At 35.1% G+C, this 17,997-nt stretch overlaps 1 protein-coding gene across 3 annotated transcripts in view; it reads left to right on the forward strand.

Moving 5' to 3' along the window:
• Positions 1-17,997, forward strand: part of LOC121740000 (cadherin-23) — a 50,859-nt gene that overhangs the window by 439 nt on the left and 32,423 nt on the right. For all 3 annotated transcript variants that reach the window (XR_006037520.1, XM_042132667.1, XM_042132669.1), the window contains exons 2-4: positions 15,133-15,474; positions 17,008-17,159; positions 17,463-17,681. Coding sequence is in view for 2 of the 3 variants with exons in the window: in XM_042132667.1 (XP_041988601.1) it covers positions 15,288-15,474; positions 17,008-17,159; positions 17,463-17,681 (558 nt within the window). In the remaining variant the exon portion in view is untranslated. The remainder of the gene's footprint in view (positions 1-15,132; positions 15,475-17,007; positions 17,160-17,462; positions 17,682-17,997) is intronic.

Consider the following 17,997-nt stretch of genomic DNA (forward strand, 5'->3'; position numbering starts at 1 on the left):
AGTTTTTTAAAGTGGATAAAATAAGCTTGCAGAGGTTAAGGTTACCTTAATTTTATAGGAACCAGTCATTTAAATAAAATAAGATTTGAGAAAGGGCGATATTATGTGTTATACAGATATCCTTTACCCGATTACAGCATAGTCAAAAATTAAAAAAAGATGTCATGATTTTGGTAGCTTTTGATAATAATATCTTTTTTTAATAATAATATCTATGGACGCTTCACACCACGTCAGTCTGGCCCCGTGCTAAGTACCTAAAGGACTTGTGTTACAAGTACCAGACAACGGAAATATATTTAATACTATTATACTATACATATATTTAAGATTTTTATTATATCATACACATATTTAATACACATCCAGACCCGGGAACATTGAAAATTTTGTTCCGTCGGCGGGATTCGAACCCGCGACCCCCGGCTTGAGCTACCGACGCGCTCACCACTGAGCCACAGAGGTCGTCGATTTGATACTTTGATCCTTTCCGTTCTGGCGCCTAAGCTACTAATAAGATGTTAATAGATTTTATCATGGAGTGACAAAGGAATTAAAATAAATAATTTGAGCTGGTTTTTGAATGTAGGCGCGCTTGGCACACTTTTTTGTGTATGCCACTGCTGCAGGAGTTCATGCCTATTTAATGCCTACTTATAGATAATTATAATTAGATATCATGTAACATGTTGCACGAGAACAATTCATTTTATGATAGAAATGTTCTATGTTAAAGTATCTCTATACCAAATTAAACCTCAATCGATATAGACATACTTTCGCATTTAGTGTCTAAACACACTATGCCGAAGTTCCGCGGCGGAAATTCCGCATGATTACGTCAGCAATGTCAACGGTCAAACGCATATACAATATAACGCGACGAAATTTCGGCATAGTGACAGTTAGACAATCGAAATCCGCCATTTTGTCGATAAAATCTGTCAGTATGTCGATTCTTTCGTAGAAAGAAACCGTTTCTATGGTGCCATGCTACGCAGGCAGAAATATGTACGGTTCCCGCACGATAAACGATTGGTTGCAACGGCTTTGCGGCGGTATAAAAAACATTTAATCCAATTCAATGTTAATGAGGCTGTACAATGTACATTTTGAAGCATCTGCGATACACTTTCGACTTCCTTTAGTGCGTCCGGCGGTTGTAAATCTCACGCTTTTTACTTTCCGTAAATATGTTAATGTTTACAATAACAATAATTATGATACTTTAAGACATACTTACAACCTTGTACATATTTTATACAATTGTTACTCGTTTACGGCTGCATTTCCATTGTCTAAGGGAAATTTTGCATGAAGGGGTTGAAATTTAACATGTAAGTAACATTTTAAAAGAAGACATCCCTTTAAACGTCATGACTGATGAGTCATAAGTCATTACATAATAGAGTGATAATGACCCCGTAGTCCACACTCACCACTGATAGACAAACTGACGCGAGTAAAAGAAGTCTCAGGAAATGTGATCCGTTTTCATTTACGGAACCCTAAAACTTATGTGTCCCGATGAGACTAGAAGGAAGGATGATAAAATATAAAATTCTTAATTTAAACTTTCAAAAATTTCAATATCATTACATTATTCTAAAATGTTAAATTCGGATGTACGTACTAGCATGAAATGTACTTTTCTCATAATATTAAAACACAGACATACACCGTACTTTGCAATAAAATGTAATAAAAGCGCGATTAACGGTAACATTAACATAGTCTATGACCCTATTTACTTTGCAAATCAATCAATGTGCCTAAACCATTGAACCGACTTTATCCGCACTTTCACTTACCTTCCTGCCTTATTTTCACATAAATTCATGTTTATATGAGAAACTGGCGAAATTAATACCTTTTTTTATTAATTTCAAGATGAAGTCGATACTTTAGTACCTCGTAAATAAAACAGAAGCTTCCTCTACCATTCCTCTACTAGTATTGAGCTTGTACGAATCTTGTGTGGCCTATAATTCACGTTCGTTTATAATGGGTCAATACGAAAATGTGGATAGTTGGTGGATAGGGATATTTGTCCAGCTACATCTTCACATATTCGTCGATTGTACACGTAACAATTAGTTTTGGAATTTTGATTTGTCTATCATGACCCAATATAAACAGACCTTAAGTTCAGCTCTTAAATAAACAAAAAGCTTCCTAAAATTGCTTCCGTTTTAGTATTGAGCTTGTAGTGTATAAAGTGTCCGGCCTCTTTCCGTTTACCAACGATGATGATTGATGGATCAATACCAATTTGTGGATGGGCATATTCGCCCAAGTTCGACGTCAATAGTTGTGCATGCTATAGACATCTTTACAATTTCGGTTTTTCATCATAACCCAACATGACTGACCTTAAAGCAGTGGTTCCTAACCGGTGGTCCACGAACCACTGGTGGTCCCTGGAAGCATTCCAAGTGGTCCGCGAAGCCATCCTAATAATATGTGAGAATTCAGAAGTTTGTAGAGTATCAGTCACAAAAATCATACTAAATTAAAATCTGTTACTTTTAGATTTCTGCCAAATAAAAATTAAATGAGTGCCAATTATAAAGTTTTCCTTGTTTTCTTTATCAAACAACACTTAATTTAGGTACATAAAACCCAACTGGGTGGTCCCCGGCAAGACAAACATTTGTTATAATTATAATGGTCCCTCATGGACCATTATAATTATAACAATCCAGGGATCGCGGTGTAGGTACTATACCGCGATCATCACCTGAGTGGGGTCCTTTTCGGCAGCATTCGCATTACACTACATTGTGTTTTGTACCCAGATATATATTAGGAATGTGTATTATAATGTCCGTCTGATTGTTTTTTTTTCTTTGTTTTTTGTTTTGCTATGTTCTGTTTTGTAATGTGGTGTAATGTGTTTACATGTTGAATAAATGTTTATTATTATTATTATTATTATCATGACTAAAAGGTTAAGGGCCACTGCCTTAAAGTATTTCATATTATGCTTCTCGTCTAAATATTTTGAGGCGTCCTAGTACAAAGGCAATGCTTGAAAACATAATTACCTCTACTTTTAGATATTGCACTTGAAAATATCAAGATCCACTATGAAGACTCGTTATCAGTGATTTTGTAAACAAATTATAGTGTGAAGTAGATCGCGACAGATCGTAGTTTATGGGTCATTCTACTTTATACCCATACAAATTGTTGTTAGCTCGATAAAGAAAGTGAGGCTTTAGTTAATCACTATAATGAGTGCTCCCTACTTTCTAAGGTCTCGGTATAACATACTGTTAAACGGAGTCATTTATTCCCCAAGAATATTAGTTTCTAGAGTTCCGTACCCAAAGGGTAAAAAAGACTATTACTAAGACTTCGATGTATGTCCGTCTGTCCAGCGTTTCAGCGGTTTGAGCGTGAAGAGGTAACAGACAGACAGACGGACAGACAGACAGACAGACACACTTTCGCATTTATAATATTACTAGTACTAGTATGGATAGCGTATAGTATGGATGGATGTATTACTCTGATTCTGCTAATATAGCTTCGATATATTTTTTTTTATGAAATAAGGGTGCAAACGAGCAAACGGGTCACCTGATGGAAAGCAACTTCCGTCGCCCATGGACAGTCGCAGCATCAGAAGAGGTGCGTTGCCGGCCTTTTAAGAGCGAATAGGGTAATAGGGTAGGGATGGGAAGGGAAGGGAATTGGGGATGATAGGGAAGGGAATTAGGCCTCCGGTAAACTCACTCACTCCGGTTTTCTGTGAGAACGTGGTATTTCTCCGGTCAAGCCGGCCCATTCGTGCCGAAGCATGGCTCTCCCACGTATAAAGATTTTATATTTATATTATAGAGAGATATAGTTTTGATATAGCTTTTTAACGTCGAACGTATTCTGATTGCTCTGTACTCCGATTTTTTTTGATGTAATTGTAGGTATGTAATAAACTATTTAGTAGCTGGCTGGTATAGGTAGTATCCAGCCTTTACAAAACCTAGGTACCATAAAGAGTCATTGAAAACATGCTGATTCACTCAATGATAATATTATTATAATAGCTCTAGATTACTATTTTAAAATATATCTGGTACTTAAATATAAGCTACGATTAAATAGCAACCAGAAGAAATTTTCTGTTAGAATTTTAATTTTGCAAATAAAATTGCAATTCCCTTCATCTTAAATTGAGAGTGACATTAGTTTCTAATTTCTAATAACTTCATTACTTTCAGCTTATCTCTTACAATTAAATTTTTTTATTGAAATCTTTACCTGTTGCTACTTTTAGGCACCCACTTCTAGAAAAAACACGATATTTTCAGTGTTTTCCTTGAGAGTAGTTAGTAAATACTAATTTAACGAGAGTAATTCTATCTTTTATCTAAAACTACGTACAATAATAGTTTCTTGCACTATTAGAAATCGTGAGATGTTCGTAACAATACGTGGGACGTGCTCTATTAACATAATTCCTATAAAAATCATTATCAGTATTTTGTCAGATATAATAATTTCTGGTTATTTTTACATTAAACGTATTTTTAACCGACTTCCAAAAACGAGAAGGTTATACGTTCGGCTGTGGATATGTTTTTTTTATGTATGTTCAACGATTACTCCGCCGTTTGTGAACCGATTTTCAAAATTTTTGTTTTGTTATATTAGGTTTCACTCCAATTTGGTCCCATTTTCACAAAAGTGGTGACCTGATGATGGGATCCATGAGTAATCGAGGGAACTCCTCAAAATTCAAATGGAAACATATGTTTCTTTGGTTTCATATGAAGTATTTCAGGCATATGTTACCAAAAAGTAAGATTTTGTACCAGGATACACCATGGTTTGAAGGTGGTGAACAGAACTCCTTACTCCTTATGGATACATATTTGGGGGTTTCGGCGTTGTCTTAAGAACTGAAAGCATATACTACTATTTAAATTTAATTAATCATCATCATCATCACCACTATTCCCCATCCATGAGTAATCGAGGGAACTCCTCAAAATTTATATGGAAACATATTATAGTGATTTCAATTATATGAGAAGTATCCTAAGCATATGCTACCAAAAAGCAAGATTTAGCAATTAGATAATTATATACCATGGTTCCGAAGGTGCTAAGAGAACTCCGGATTCCTTATAAATACAAGTTTGCGGCTTTCGGAGTTGGTTTAAGAACTGAAAGCGTATGCTACTATGCAAGTTACATTCATCATCATCATCATCACTAGCACCAGTCACCACACCATGAATTATCTAATTATAACCCTATTATTGGTACTTTTAATCGTCTTTAAGATCGAAACCCGAATTATTTGTCGAACGATTTAAAAAATTATAATGTTAATTCAATGTAAATGATTCGACCTTGGTGTTTAGGTTACCAAGTTAGCAATTTGATCATGAGATCTTTGAGGTATGCAAATCTCCTTAAAATTTATACAGACGATCATAGTTATATTTGAGCATAATATTATATTATGTTGAGCTGATGAGTTTTCATTAGTGTAATGATAGAAAGAAAGTTACCGAACAGAACTTTAGAGCCTTTAAGGACAAGCGTATGAACATTAATTTTATTATACAGTGGTATAGCTTGGAGTTGCTTAAGCAATTCTGAAGTGGTAGTGATCTCAGACAATGAGTTCTCATAATCATGAAAGTGTATCCTGGATCCAAAGTCACTAAGCATAACACATTAGTCTGTACAGGAAACCTTATAAATGACCAAAAAGAGTGCAATTATTATTTTTAACAAAAAATTAAAACCGACTTCCATTGTAAAATCATTAATAATTTATAATGAACAAAAAAGTATTAAATAATTTAATATTTCTTATATAAGATTGTGTACAGAAATATTTGAGGTTTAGTAGAATTATGCCTAAGGCACGTCAAAGAGTAAGAATTATTAAATTATTTAATACTTTTTTGTTCACTATAAATTATTAATGATTTTACCCTGGAAGTCGGTTTTAATTTTTTGTTAAAAATAATAATGACATAATGCGGTCCCAACACTTTAAGTTTTCCTCAGTCCCAGTTTTCCTCATAGTGCAGTATCTATAAATGTACCATCGAGGAAATTGATTCCTGCAGTTGACAAACCCACGTTATTTGGTCGGGTCATGTCAATTCAATGTTGATTAGCTATATCCACATTGTGCACTTTCATCTTCAATTTTTAGCATCAACTTTCATATTGGCGCATTCAATGATAATTGAATGCGTCAAGGAACGCAACGCCAATATTGTCATTTTTGAAGTTTTGGATACGGTCAGAGGGCATGCGTCGCGGGCATGCCTCACGTTCGCTGTTGACTGCGCTATAACGCATGCCCTTGACGAACAGAACAAGGCACAGTGTGGACAAAGCTATTGTAATGTTTCGGCTGGGTTTGACGTAATGCGACCAAACTACGTAGGTCCCTCATCTGCCTAGGAATCGACATCTCTGATAGTACAAAAGTTCCTGCTCGAAAGGTCCCAACATTTGCCTTCGTACTGTAGAATAGGCGAAGGCAAGCTTTGTAACATTTCAGAATATTAACATTGAAAAACTTAAAAAAAAAAACCCCGCAACACTACTATGAGGTAAAGAGATTTCCAAGTTCTACTATGCAGTCGCAAATTCGAGTGTCTTCTATAGACTTTAATTTTTGTCTAGACAATAGATGCATAACACTGTTTTTGTAAGTGTAATGTTTTTAAAAGTGTAAAGCCGTAAAGTTATTATTTTATAGGTGCCCATAAAACTCAGCAAGCAAACTTCTTTCTGAATTAAAAACACTTTTATTGTGCTTCCGACCGTAACTAATAAAATGTCTTATACGAAAGCAAAAATCACTCGTAAGTACCTAGTAGGTACTTACGAGTGGCTTAGAGTAGGTATGCTCCGATAACTCTACACGCCTATGCGCATCGGACACCTTTATTAACATAATAACTATGTAATAGTTTAAGTTATCATGTTAGTTAGGTACTATCGTACTCGTATGACGTACCAGCAAAAATTTAAAAATAAAATGCCACTTTAAGACATAGGCTTCGTTTTCAACCGACATTGCTCTAGCCGCTGCTGCTGTTGCGGAGTGGCGGAGAGGCAAATGAAACCGACTTCAAAGTAGTGAAGACTATAATATCATCATCATAATATTTATACGCGAACGAAAAACTTTGTAACCCTTTTTACAAAAAATGGGGAAACGTAGGTGCATGAAATTTTGCACAGTTATAGTTTATATATTGTGAAGGAGTGCATCGAGCTAATATTATTTAGAAATTATGCTTTTATCATACATTTTTTTAACAAATAAAACATTACACACACTACAACACACACATGAGAAATGACAGATTTTTGAGTGACAAGCCTATACATACGAATTATACTCTTTTATTTATGGTTGAAGTCTGTTGGCAACAAGTTGACAAATTGAAATGCATTATAGTTTTTTTTATTGAATCTAAGATACTAAGAAGACAATGCTTACACGGCCAGTCTGAGATCAGCTAAGTCCCAGAGACAAGAGTTAAAAAAAAATGAGAAAGTCAATATTTTTTACAAAATATAGGTACTCGTAGTAGTCCTAATGCCATTGAAACTAAGGTAGAATTTCGACCATTGGGCGATCTCTAGTGTACAGAAATAGTTGGGATTTTGACGAATTCTGGAAAAGGCACTATTAGAGAAAGAATTATTTAATACTTTTTAGTTAATATTCTTATTGTTTTTACCTTGGAAGACGGTTTTAATTTTTTGTTAAAAAATAATTTTCTATCCTAAAATTTCATAATTTGTATTCTTTCTTAATTTGTGTTCGAAGTACAAAAACCCCTCTATATTTTCTTATGTATTTGTGGCTCTTCTTCCCTCTGTCTATAGTGAATAGTGATGTAAGAGTAGGAAGCGATGGCTATCATTTTATCATTGTTCTGCAAATATGGAGGAAGATTAGGTACGTTGTTTAATAATTTCACCTTCAATTCGAAATAAGTTTTAACTATTTTCTAAATAAACCCTCAACAATATATATTTTATTAATAAAATTGTGTTTGAAATAGTAAATTATTTTAAGCACAACTTTATTATTTAGGTTCTCAATTTTATCAAACTGTTTAATCTAAACAAAACTCGGCAGTAGGTGGCTAACCACAGCATTAAAATTGGCGCAGTAAAAAGAAAACTTTTCCGACCACGAAGATTTGCCTCTTTATTTTTAACTCATTAGTTCTTATTACTTTTTGTCAGTCATTTTCTACACTCCACGCCTACATGCAACTAGAATACAAAGAGATGAAGAGTCAAAATACTTGTTTTGTAAAGTTTCATATTACAAAGCCTTGACCAGGTGTATAATTTAGATGATATCAGGCTCGCTTGCGTAGAACTGGGTTAAAGTTAACCCTGGGTTAGATATCATGTTACTGTCTCTCACGTTTTTATACAAAACGACGTTGAAAGTTAATTATTCATAAATATGAAGGACTAGATATCTTTTCGATTTCGACTTCGAGATACCAAATTTCATCAAAATCAGTTTATAGTTATAAAGAGATAACACGCAGCCTTAAAGACTTTGGCATTCACAATGTAAAATTTTAGTTCAAGTCCTACTCTACGTTAATTTTTTTTTAAAAGAACATCTCGTATATGCAACGTATTTCTGAAGAAGAATTATTCAATAAGAACGTTTAACCCATGATTAACTTAAATCTGTGGAAGTGGACCTCATTGTCTAACACATTCTAACACATGATAAGTGGCACAATCTGAATGAGAAGGAAATGGCCCTATAATTAAGCGATGTCGGCCGAGATACTTTCGCACAAAAAGTTGTTCACCGACAGATGTGCCTTCCTCGGCGCATGTTTCCATTGCAAATCCTGTTATGAAATTTCGACGAAATGTCGTAAGCTAGAATTTAATATATCTTTCCTAGATGACGCCCGCAACTCGGTTGCGCCAAAGTTCGTTTATCGCGAATGAACCGTTCATTTTTCGAGATAAAAAAACGGTCCAGTGGTTTGGACATGAAGGAGTAACAGACAGACAGAAACACTTTCGCATTTATAATATTAGTATGGATAATTCGTGGTCTAGTGGTATAGAGCGCGGCTCGTGAGTCGGAAGTCGTGGGTTCGATTCCCGCGTTGGAAACATGTTATTTCCGAGTTTGGTTAGGATAGTGCAGGCTGATCACCTGATTGTCTGACAAGTAAGATAATCCATGCGTCGGATGGGCATGTAAAAAGTCGGTCCTGGCCATTTAGCCGGACTTTTTCGTTTTCGCTTCGTTATAGAATCGCCGATCAAAATGTATGGAATTGACATAAGACGAGTCGAACGTCAACGTCATATTAACGAACGCTTATGTCAATTCCATACATTTTCATCGCCGATTCTATAACGAAGCGAAAACGAAAAGATTTTGGCTCACCCCCCTGCGCCTGATCTCTCGCCGGTCGTGTCGATCTTCCGTTCCACTGGGTTATGAAAGTAAAGGAATAGAGAGTGCTCTTGTGTACTGCGCACACACTTATTACCATAAAATTAATCCTGCGTAGCTGGCCTAGTTTCTATGAAACCGGCCACCGTCACCGAAACCGGTGTGGGAGCTATTATTAGTATGGATTGATTGCTTCGACGCCTCCAGTAACACAAAGCTTGGCTCTTTATCGTAAATTTGGTGTCCGCATTGGAAAATGATATTTCTGAATTTTGTCAGAGCAGGCTGATCACCTGATTGTCTGGCAATAAAGATTGTATCCACCCGTCGAATGGGCATATAAAACGGCAACGTAAGTCGTAACATTCATTCTATTTCTTTGGAAAATGAAAACAATTTGAACTTTCCAATTTAATTAAACATGAGGAGAGAAAATCTGAATGAACAATTTAAATATAATGGCTACATACGAAAGTCGTTATTTATTTCCGAATCCGCTGCACTACAAACTTTCTTGTTAGCTTTATTTGCTTCTTTGTGGTAGTCAAATTACTTACGTCGAAATTGTAGGAAATTAGATGAGTATCTGTGTACTAATTCATATAAATGCGAAAGTGTATCTATCAGTAAGTTTACTCTTCAGGTTTAAACCTCTGAAAAGATTCCAGATAGGTATGGGATTTGGGAATATATTCAATTCCGAAAAGAATATCTAAGGATAGATAAGGGCGTAACTATAACATTCGGGACCCGTGGCAAATTGATGGGGCCCTATCAGTAAAAATCGTCACGTTAATAATTAAACAATGTATAAAAAAAAATTTGGGTCGGGGGCCCGTGGCATTTTGCCAGCCCTGCCAGCCTATAGTAACGCCACTGCGATAGATATTACTTAGGAATAATGTACGACTCTCGCGTGAAAAAAGAATTTCGACCCAACAAAGTTGCAAGCAACATCTTAGTTGTAAATCTAAATGCGAAATTATAACCTAGGCATTTCTTAATGCATCTCCATCGTATTTTGAAAGAAAATGTAAGTGAGTATTGCACGCATGGGAACCTAAACAATTAACACATTTTATGAGTATTCGTAGCTCGAATTACAACAGCATAAATATTAATCTTTGTATCAAATTCTTAATGGTGGAAACGGTCCACATTTTGACACGCATCATTTAATTACGATGCCCTTCAATTTTAGTGTCGTGTTAAGACGTTTTGTTAGTTCTATGTAAATTCTGAGTTTATTAACTTAACGAGATGTTACTTACGAAAATATTACTTTGTCCATGACTATACAGCAACATTTTTGAACGACTACTACACAACATAGCAATAAAATATATTTTTTATAAGTATTTACACAATTAATTAAATAAATAAAAACAACTGAACAAAATATAACAAATTGGCTACGTAGGGTTTTCTCTCGTTTTGGAGAGCGCGTTGAACTCTTTTTATACTCCGTCACGCCCGAAGCACGGAAATAACACTCATCAGTCATCACTTTCTTATGTATTTTGATGACAAACTATAGGTACCTAATATTAGACAAAACAGCAATGAAAATAACTATGTTACTTAGTAAGACTCATAAAAATTATTGTAGAAAAGCGCAAACCGTAGTTAATATTAGATTAAAAGGAAATCGGGACAATTTTTTCGGCACAAAAATCCTTTCTTAGGCTCCCGTTTTAGGCTTCGACGACATCATAGCATTTTGCCATGATTAGTAAAATCTATTAATTTTAATTAAAATACTTAAACACATGAGGAATAAAGGAAAATGAACATTTACTTACCACTCTTTGTGTACCTACTTCACTACCTGACTCTAACAAAACATCTAAGAAAGGATAGTTCCACTATTGCAAAATGATAAAGGAAACGCAAATGTGCTTTTCCCTATTACCGCTATGACACATATCAATACAATTAACAAGGTTCATTCCCCGGCAGGTCCTGTAGTCATCGGCCTTCGCACCCGTTACGCTGCGTAACCCTATTGTCTCTACTCTCTGACCTGACAACCATTTCGGTTGATGCCATTATAACCCGTCCATGTTAAATATTACAATTCCTAGTTATAACTTGGAGTTTCGGGAGAGTAACTATGGAGTAGTTATGTAGGTTTTACATCTTTATCCCAGGATTCTACTAATTTGATCTAGCACAGCTTTGATTACGTATGGATCCTTTAAAATAGCAAGAAATTTTTGTATGTCTGATTTTTCGACTAATCAATAATATCACGTTTAAAGTTGGTTTAACATTTTAAGAGCATACCATTTTGCAGTTTCGTCCTACTGAGACTGCATCTGAACTTAAAATCATAGCGAACCTGTACAGCTTTTTTAAGTTACTTTGCCTTTTAATAATACTTAAAATAGTCGAATATAAATTCTAAACCATCTCAAAGCTGTAATGTTGGTTTATAATATCAGAATAGTACTCGTTCCTATTCATAGGTGTATCATACTCGTGCGGGTTATACGCCAACGTTACTCACTTCCCGTGTTTTTATGTAACGTACGTGTTAATGAACTTAATGCATACTATCAAAATTGGTCCTTTGTTTTCTAACAATTATTCCACGTAACGTGTAACGTTACCGAGGTCAAAAATGATACCCTTTAATTTCTGTATGGATCTATTACAGATGTGTAGATCTATTAAGTATATTCTAATATCGTAGCTTACATAATAAGGCATGTCTTACTACGTATAGGTTACTACTATTTCTAATGATAAAGTAAGTAATATTGTAAAATAAGCTTCTGGCTCTACTAAACGGATTTGAAATCAGTTTTGTTTAATATAAAATCCTAAGCAAATAAGGAGTGCATAAGCTATATCAGGAAGGTATCGTTTGAAACACTCTTACCTTACTTACTTTATCCCAGGCAAAAGCAAGATAATTATAATCTAGTGTAGTTATTAGAATATTATTAGGTGTTTAATTAAGAAACAGATTATGTAGTTACAGTATGTGCCAAAACATTCAACTTGACGTTTTAATGAAATACATACCCGCTATTTATATAAAAGTTACAACAACAATTTACAAATGAAAGTGAATTGCATAATTATTATTATGTGAATTATAAGATTCTTTGTAAATACATACTTTCTGTATTAAAATATTAATAAGTCATAATTATATAAGTAAAAATGGTTGTCTTATCCGTGTTAGAGTATTAACTTGATACACCCAACTATTAGAATAAATGGCTAATACCTACTCATTAGCTTTTGCACGATTACTTGCTGTAATCGTAACAGGAAGAGGGTTTACATAAAAAAATGAAGTCACTTGTTTAGAGTTTCCTAATTTTCAGAGTTCACAAACCCTTTTTTTCTTGAGGGGGGAAATGTTCAAAATATCGTCCAGATATATAAGGGCTAAAAGCCACGGGTGTTTTAAACTACAAGAAAATCCTCAGTAGTCCACTAATTAAAAGTAGACTCTACATAGTAGGTATATCTAAGCTACATCAAAATATGTATTTCTGTCATTTAAAAAAATCTAGTTTATTTTTAATTGATTTGTTTTCACCAGATTCATAGTATAGTGTTTATTACCAAAAAAATTGCCAAAAACTAATAAAAATAAAATCAATTGTTTAACATCGAGGCAGTGAAAGAAGTGTTGTGCAATAGATGTCAGATGGGTCAGATCCAAGAACGTAATGGCAAAAAGGAATAAGTGTTGCAGATTAGTTACAGAAAGGCGGAAAACGATCATCGCTCTTATAAGCTGCTGTTACGTTTCATTAAATAACAAATTGATCATCGAGTTAGATTTTTATTGATTGTAAATCCCAATTACTTATGTTCATCATGTTTGAGGGTCGTAACATCCCCCTTTCATGACCCTTCTCCTTTTGACTATGCTTTCCTGTCTTCAGCGATTAATCTTGGAAAGCATTGTACACAGTAATCTCAACTTTTAGGTGTGGTGCGAATTTGGTCTGACCAACGCATGTAGGATCCAGCCTAGTAAAGGGCCCTTTGTTGTTTGGCCCAACCATATTATTATCAAGTTTTTGTGGGATCTCTCCTTTTTTCCGATTATGTGACTACCACATACAATTTATCTAAAATACATTTTATATCAAAGTAAGTATTTTAAAATATCTATAAGGTAGACGTTTTGAGACAGTTTTTAATTTCAGCTTTTACTCGAATATTCTGTTATATAGTTTTCGTAGTAGCAATCGTCCATCAACTGTGGAACCCTACGCTTCACTTATTCTAACTTAGCTTTTTTTTTTCGTTGTTTGAGGTTGGTTTTCTTTTTTGTAAGTCTTCACAAAACCATTCACTTTATTTACTATTTCCACCAAAAAAATATTAAATTTGTTACGCTCTGGTTTTCTTTCATTAAGTGGTTAAATTAATTATTAGATAATACGTGATGGTGTTAACATTAACAGTATTTTTGTTCTCTAGAACATATATTAGATAATAAAATATAACTGTGGATTAAACACTGAACTGTTAAAATGGCGTTGCCGCTTGCGTAGGTATAGGTAAAACCTTTTGCCAATGTAATATTATCTTATCGTGCTTTTTTCTCATTTATTACACAGTGATTTATACGACTCTATTTTCGAAATATGTAATTAGGTCTGATAATCGAATATAAATAAATTAACTAAACTGAATTTAATTATTTTCTTTGTGATCAATTAATGCCCTGATTTTTGTATCGTACGCTCCTAATTTTAACAAGATACCGTGCTAGACCATAACCATAGAGTAGGTGCTAAAGATGGCTGAAGATATCAGATACGGCTTATAACACCAGCCTTTGCCACGCACTGGTTCCCGTCCAGTTCAACATAATGTTACACTAACACCGTCTCACGTTAATGTAAGGTGCTCTTTAGCTTCGAGCGTGTCATGCCCCTAACACAATTAGATAAAAGAAAGTAACCTTAATTTTTCTTACTAGATCAACAAAGTAGTGTAATTGCGGGATTTAGAACTTGTTCTAGCGTAAGAGCCATTAAACGTTTATAAGGTTTATTTTCACCAACGACTGTTAAAGTTAACGCCGGAATTAGTATGACGTTACCTCTTTCGATTTTCATATGAATAAAAGAGAAGACATTACATTTTAACAAGCTGTTAACACTAACAGACGTTGGTGAAATTGGGGCTAAAAGTCTTTTAGTAACTAAATGAGCCATAAATGGTTAAGGCGACGCCTTGATAATTTGGCTGTAGCGATATTGATTTTTCTTAGCAATGACTAAAGCTAAGAAATTAAAGTTCATTGTCATAAGTATTCACCATGTCTTTGTCTTTGAATTACCTATAGCATAACACGATTGGTCAACTTTTATAACACAGAATAATCAATCAAAAAGCCGTTTGTAAACAAAGGGATTCTAATTTTGCCAACAGAGAGTGATTTAAGTTAAATTTGTACATACTCGTAGGTTGGTCCAAGGCTCAAGCATACACTTACACGGTTTTTTACTTTAACGCGACGTCACCTTAAATACTAAATTTGCTTTATGTTGGACCAATAGGCTAGGGCCTAGGACTACATGATTCGGACCGTGAACATTTAATATTAGATACAATTTTAGGCTCATCCTATTATCGCGCTCTCTTTTCAGTGTTAAGGATTTATACTTTCTAAAATATCGTTAATTAACCATCGTGTATTTTTTCAGGTCTCTGCGAAATCATCAGCACCTTGCGAATAACCCAAGTGTCAACACTTTCGCCCGTGCACGCGCCGAACTTCTCACGGTGAAACCGTGCGACCAGCCGCCCCGGGAAAATGTTCTACGACGTAGACAATAAGCTCAGGTGCGATAGGTGAACAATGAGAGGACTGGGTTCCATTCCGAGATGTACAGAGACTCTGCCTCGAGTCCGGTTAAAAACACAATATCTGGCGCTGCTGCTGCTCTGCCTCGCGTGTGTCGCCGCGAACAGACCCCCGCGGTTTCTGATAGACGGACGATCAGAAATTGTTATCAGACTGAAAGAAGGTCCCGAAACACCTGTTGGTAAGTGTCATTACGAGTAACATGAGATGTTGGGGTCACATTTTGACCATCGTATATTTGACAACCCTAACAACGACTTAATAATTTACTGTATTGAAGGCAAGTAGGTAAATTACCAATCTTTTGGGGGCGTCCACAAATTACGTGAGGTGTTTTTTTTTTACCCCAACCCTGGTAAGATTTTATTTAACCCCCCAACATTTTATTCAACAAATCTCACGTGAGATTTTTCAAAATTTCTGTTTCTTACGTAAACGTTTGCTTTGACAGTCAGTAGATTTTCTTCCGAACGAATTTGTGAATGATCTTAATCGTAAAACGATTACGCTTACGATTAAATCTTAAGCAATCTGGATGAAATTGACCAAAATAGTATTATTTTGTTGAGAAAAAAATTACTTACGTGAGCTTTGCCGAGACCCCCTCCGTAGCCCTCACGTAATTTGTGAACGCCGTTTTTGCTCAAATCTGAAACTTATTTCGACCTAACAACCTAAAAAAACGTTAAAATCCAAACTTCCTAAACGTTACCTGTCTCGATTACCGGAGACTGGTAAAGTTCGTTTGGGTGTAAATTATTGTGGTGTAAATAATCGTCGTGCACGACTGACTACCGGAAATTGTTCGTGGGGGAACAAGTTGCCAAGACAACTAGCGCCCAACACGGGGAAGCCACTCGCCGGCGTTAGTCACATGATGCCACTAATCCAATTCCAGGCCCTAATTCTTAGGAAGCCAAATAAGTAGCTGGTAAAAAAATATTTCTAGAGACAATTAAATAGGGACGTTGAATTTGTCCTATAAAAAAAATGATGATTAGGAGAATTATTGTTACTTGACTTGTAGCATAAGATTACATCTTTAGCTTTTAAAAGATAGGAAACCTGTAGCCTATAATAGAGCACCTAACGTTTTATCTAAAATGGTTAAAGTGAGCTAGCTAAAATGTTTACATTAATTATCCATTAACATTTAAGTTTTAACAGTACTTATATGTATTCAATACATGAGCTTTTGCCCGCGACTTATCACTTATCGTCCGCGTAGGAGTCGAAAATGATTATTATTCTTTACCCAATAATAATTATCATAGAACTAGAACGTATTTTGATATCGTTGATAATTATTGCGTTCGCGAACATAATATAACAAAAAATATTATGACAGCGCACACAAAAGGCCTGCACCATCTCTCAGTCCAAATTAAAAAAAAAATATTACCATTTTGTCGGCATCAGTCAAATAATAATATTATTATGTGCAATCATGCCGAATTACGGCTTTGTATGTTGACCCTAGAGTCTCTGAGCATAACCGCGGACAAACAGACGGCCGGACAGACCGAAACTATAAGGGTTCCTTGTTGACTAAGGAACCCTAAAAAAGTTGGAATCTGTTGAAGAAAATAAATTATTTTTTTAATTTAGTTTAAAGAAATATTTAGACAGATTAGATAGATTAGAATAAATATTTAGATTAAAGAATTAATAGTTGGAAGTAAATAGTTTATAACGAATGTTTTGATTGTAACAGGAAGTCTCATTTATCGACTACGAGGTGTGGACCCCGACGGAGACACGCTAGTCTTCGGCATACGAGATCAAGTAGGAAGCGACATCCTACGACTTGAAGCCATTTCGTCCAACGAAGCTAATATTTATTTAGTTAAGGAATTAGATAGAGAGGTGATTATTTTTGTTTAAATTAATGTTGTTTCATTGCTATACCTACCTATTTTGCTATCCTGCTTTGTAGCTGCTAACTGGCTATTGGAGCTTACGACCGAGAATCAATCACACGGTGGTAGTTGGTACTCGTCTAATTTCATGTATTATTATCCTGAATAATAATATTATGCCTTTCAGTAGCCTGACCTGAGATGAAAGGCATAATATTATTATTAAGACTGTAGTATGTAACGAATTATGCAAGTTGCAACAAAATGGAATCAATTGGAATCCTCGTTCCTAATTTAAATTATTTTACAGGTGCGTGATGAATACTCATTTGTTCTAACACTCACTGATGGGCACTTAGGAGAGGGTAATTTTATAACTCAAAGTTTCTTATTGCTAGTAGAAGATGTTAATGACAACGAACCTATTTTTAAACCTTACCCACCGGCAATAACGGTTAAAGAAAACTCTTCACCTGGTATATTGCTGACCGTTGAAGCAACTGACCTAGATGAAGGAGCTTATGGACAAGTAAGTAAAAAAATCCTTAGGTAATCTAAGCCCTAAACTCAATTTAGGCCTCAATAATTAGTACTACCTATAGACCTGGAGCCAGTGACAGACTTTCATGACCAAGTCCATCCCAACCGAAACTTCGTCAAATTAATAAGGGACATGAATACTCGCGACTGTCAGCTGCGACTCCGTGGGTGGGGTGGGCAGTGGCAGCCTCCAAAGATGAACAAAAAAAATATATTTTTCAGTCATTTCCTCTCAATTGAAAATTTATCAGAGTATTGTTAAAATACTCTAGTAAACAATTAAAAAAATCAGCTAGCTGTAAGTC

The sequence above is a fragment of the Aricia agestis genome, chromosome 2 (genome assembly GCF_905147365.1).
Source record: "Aricia agestis chromosome 2, ilAriAges1.1, whole genome shotgun sequence".
NCBI classification, from domain to species: Eukaryota; Metazoa; Arthropoda; class Insecta; order Lepidoptera; family Lycaenidae; genus Aricia; species Aricia agestis.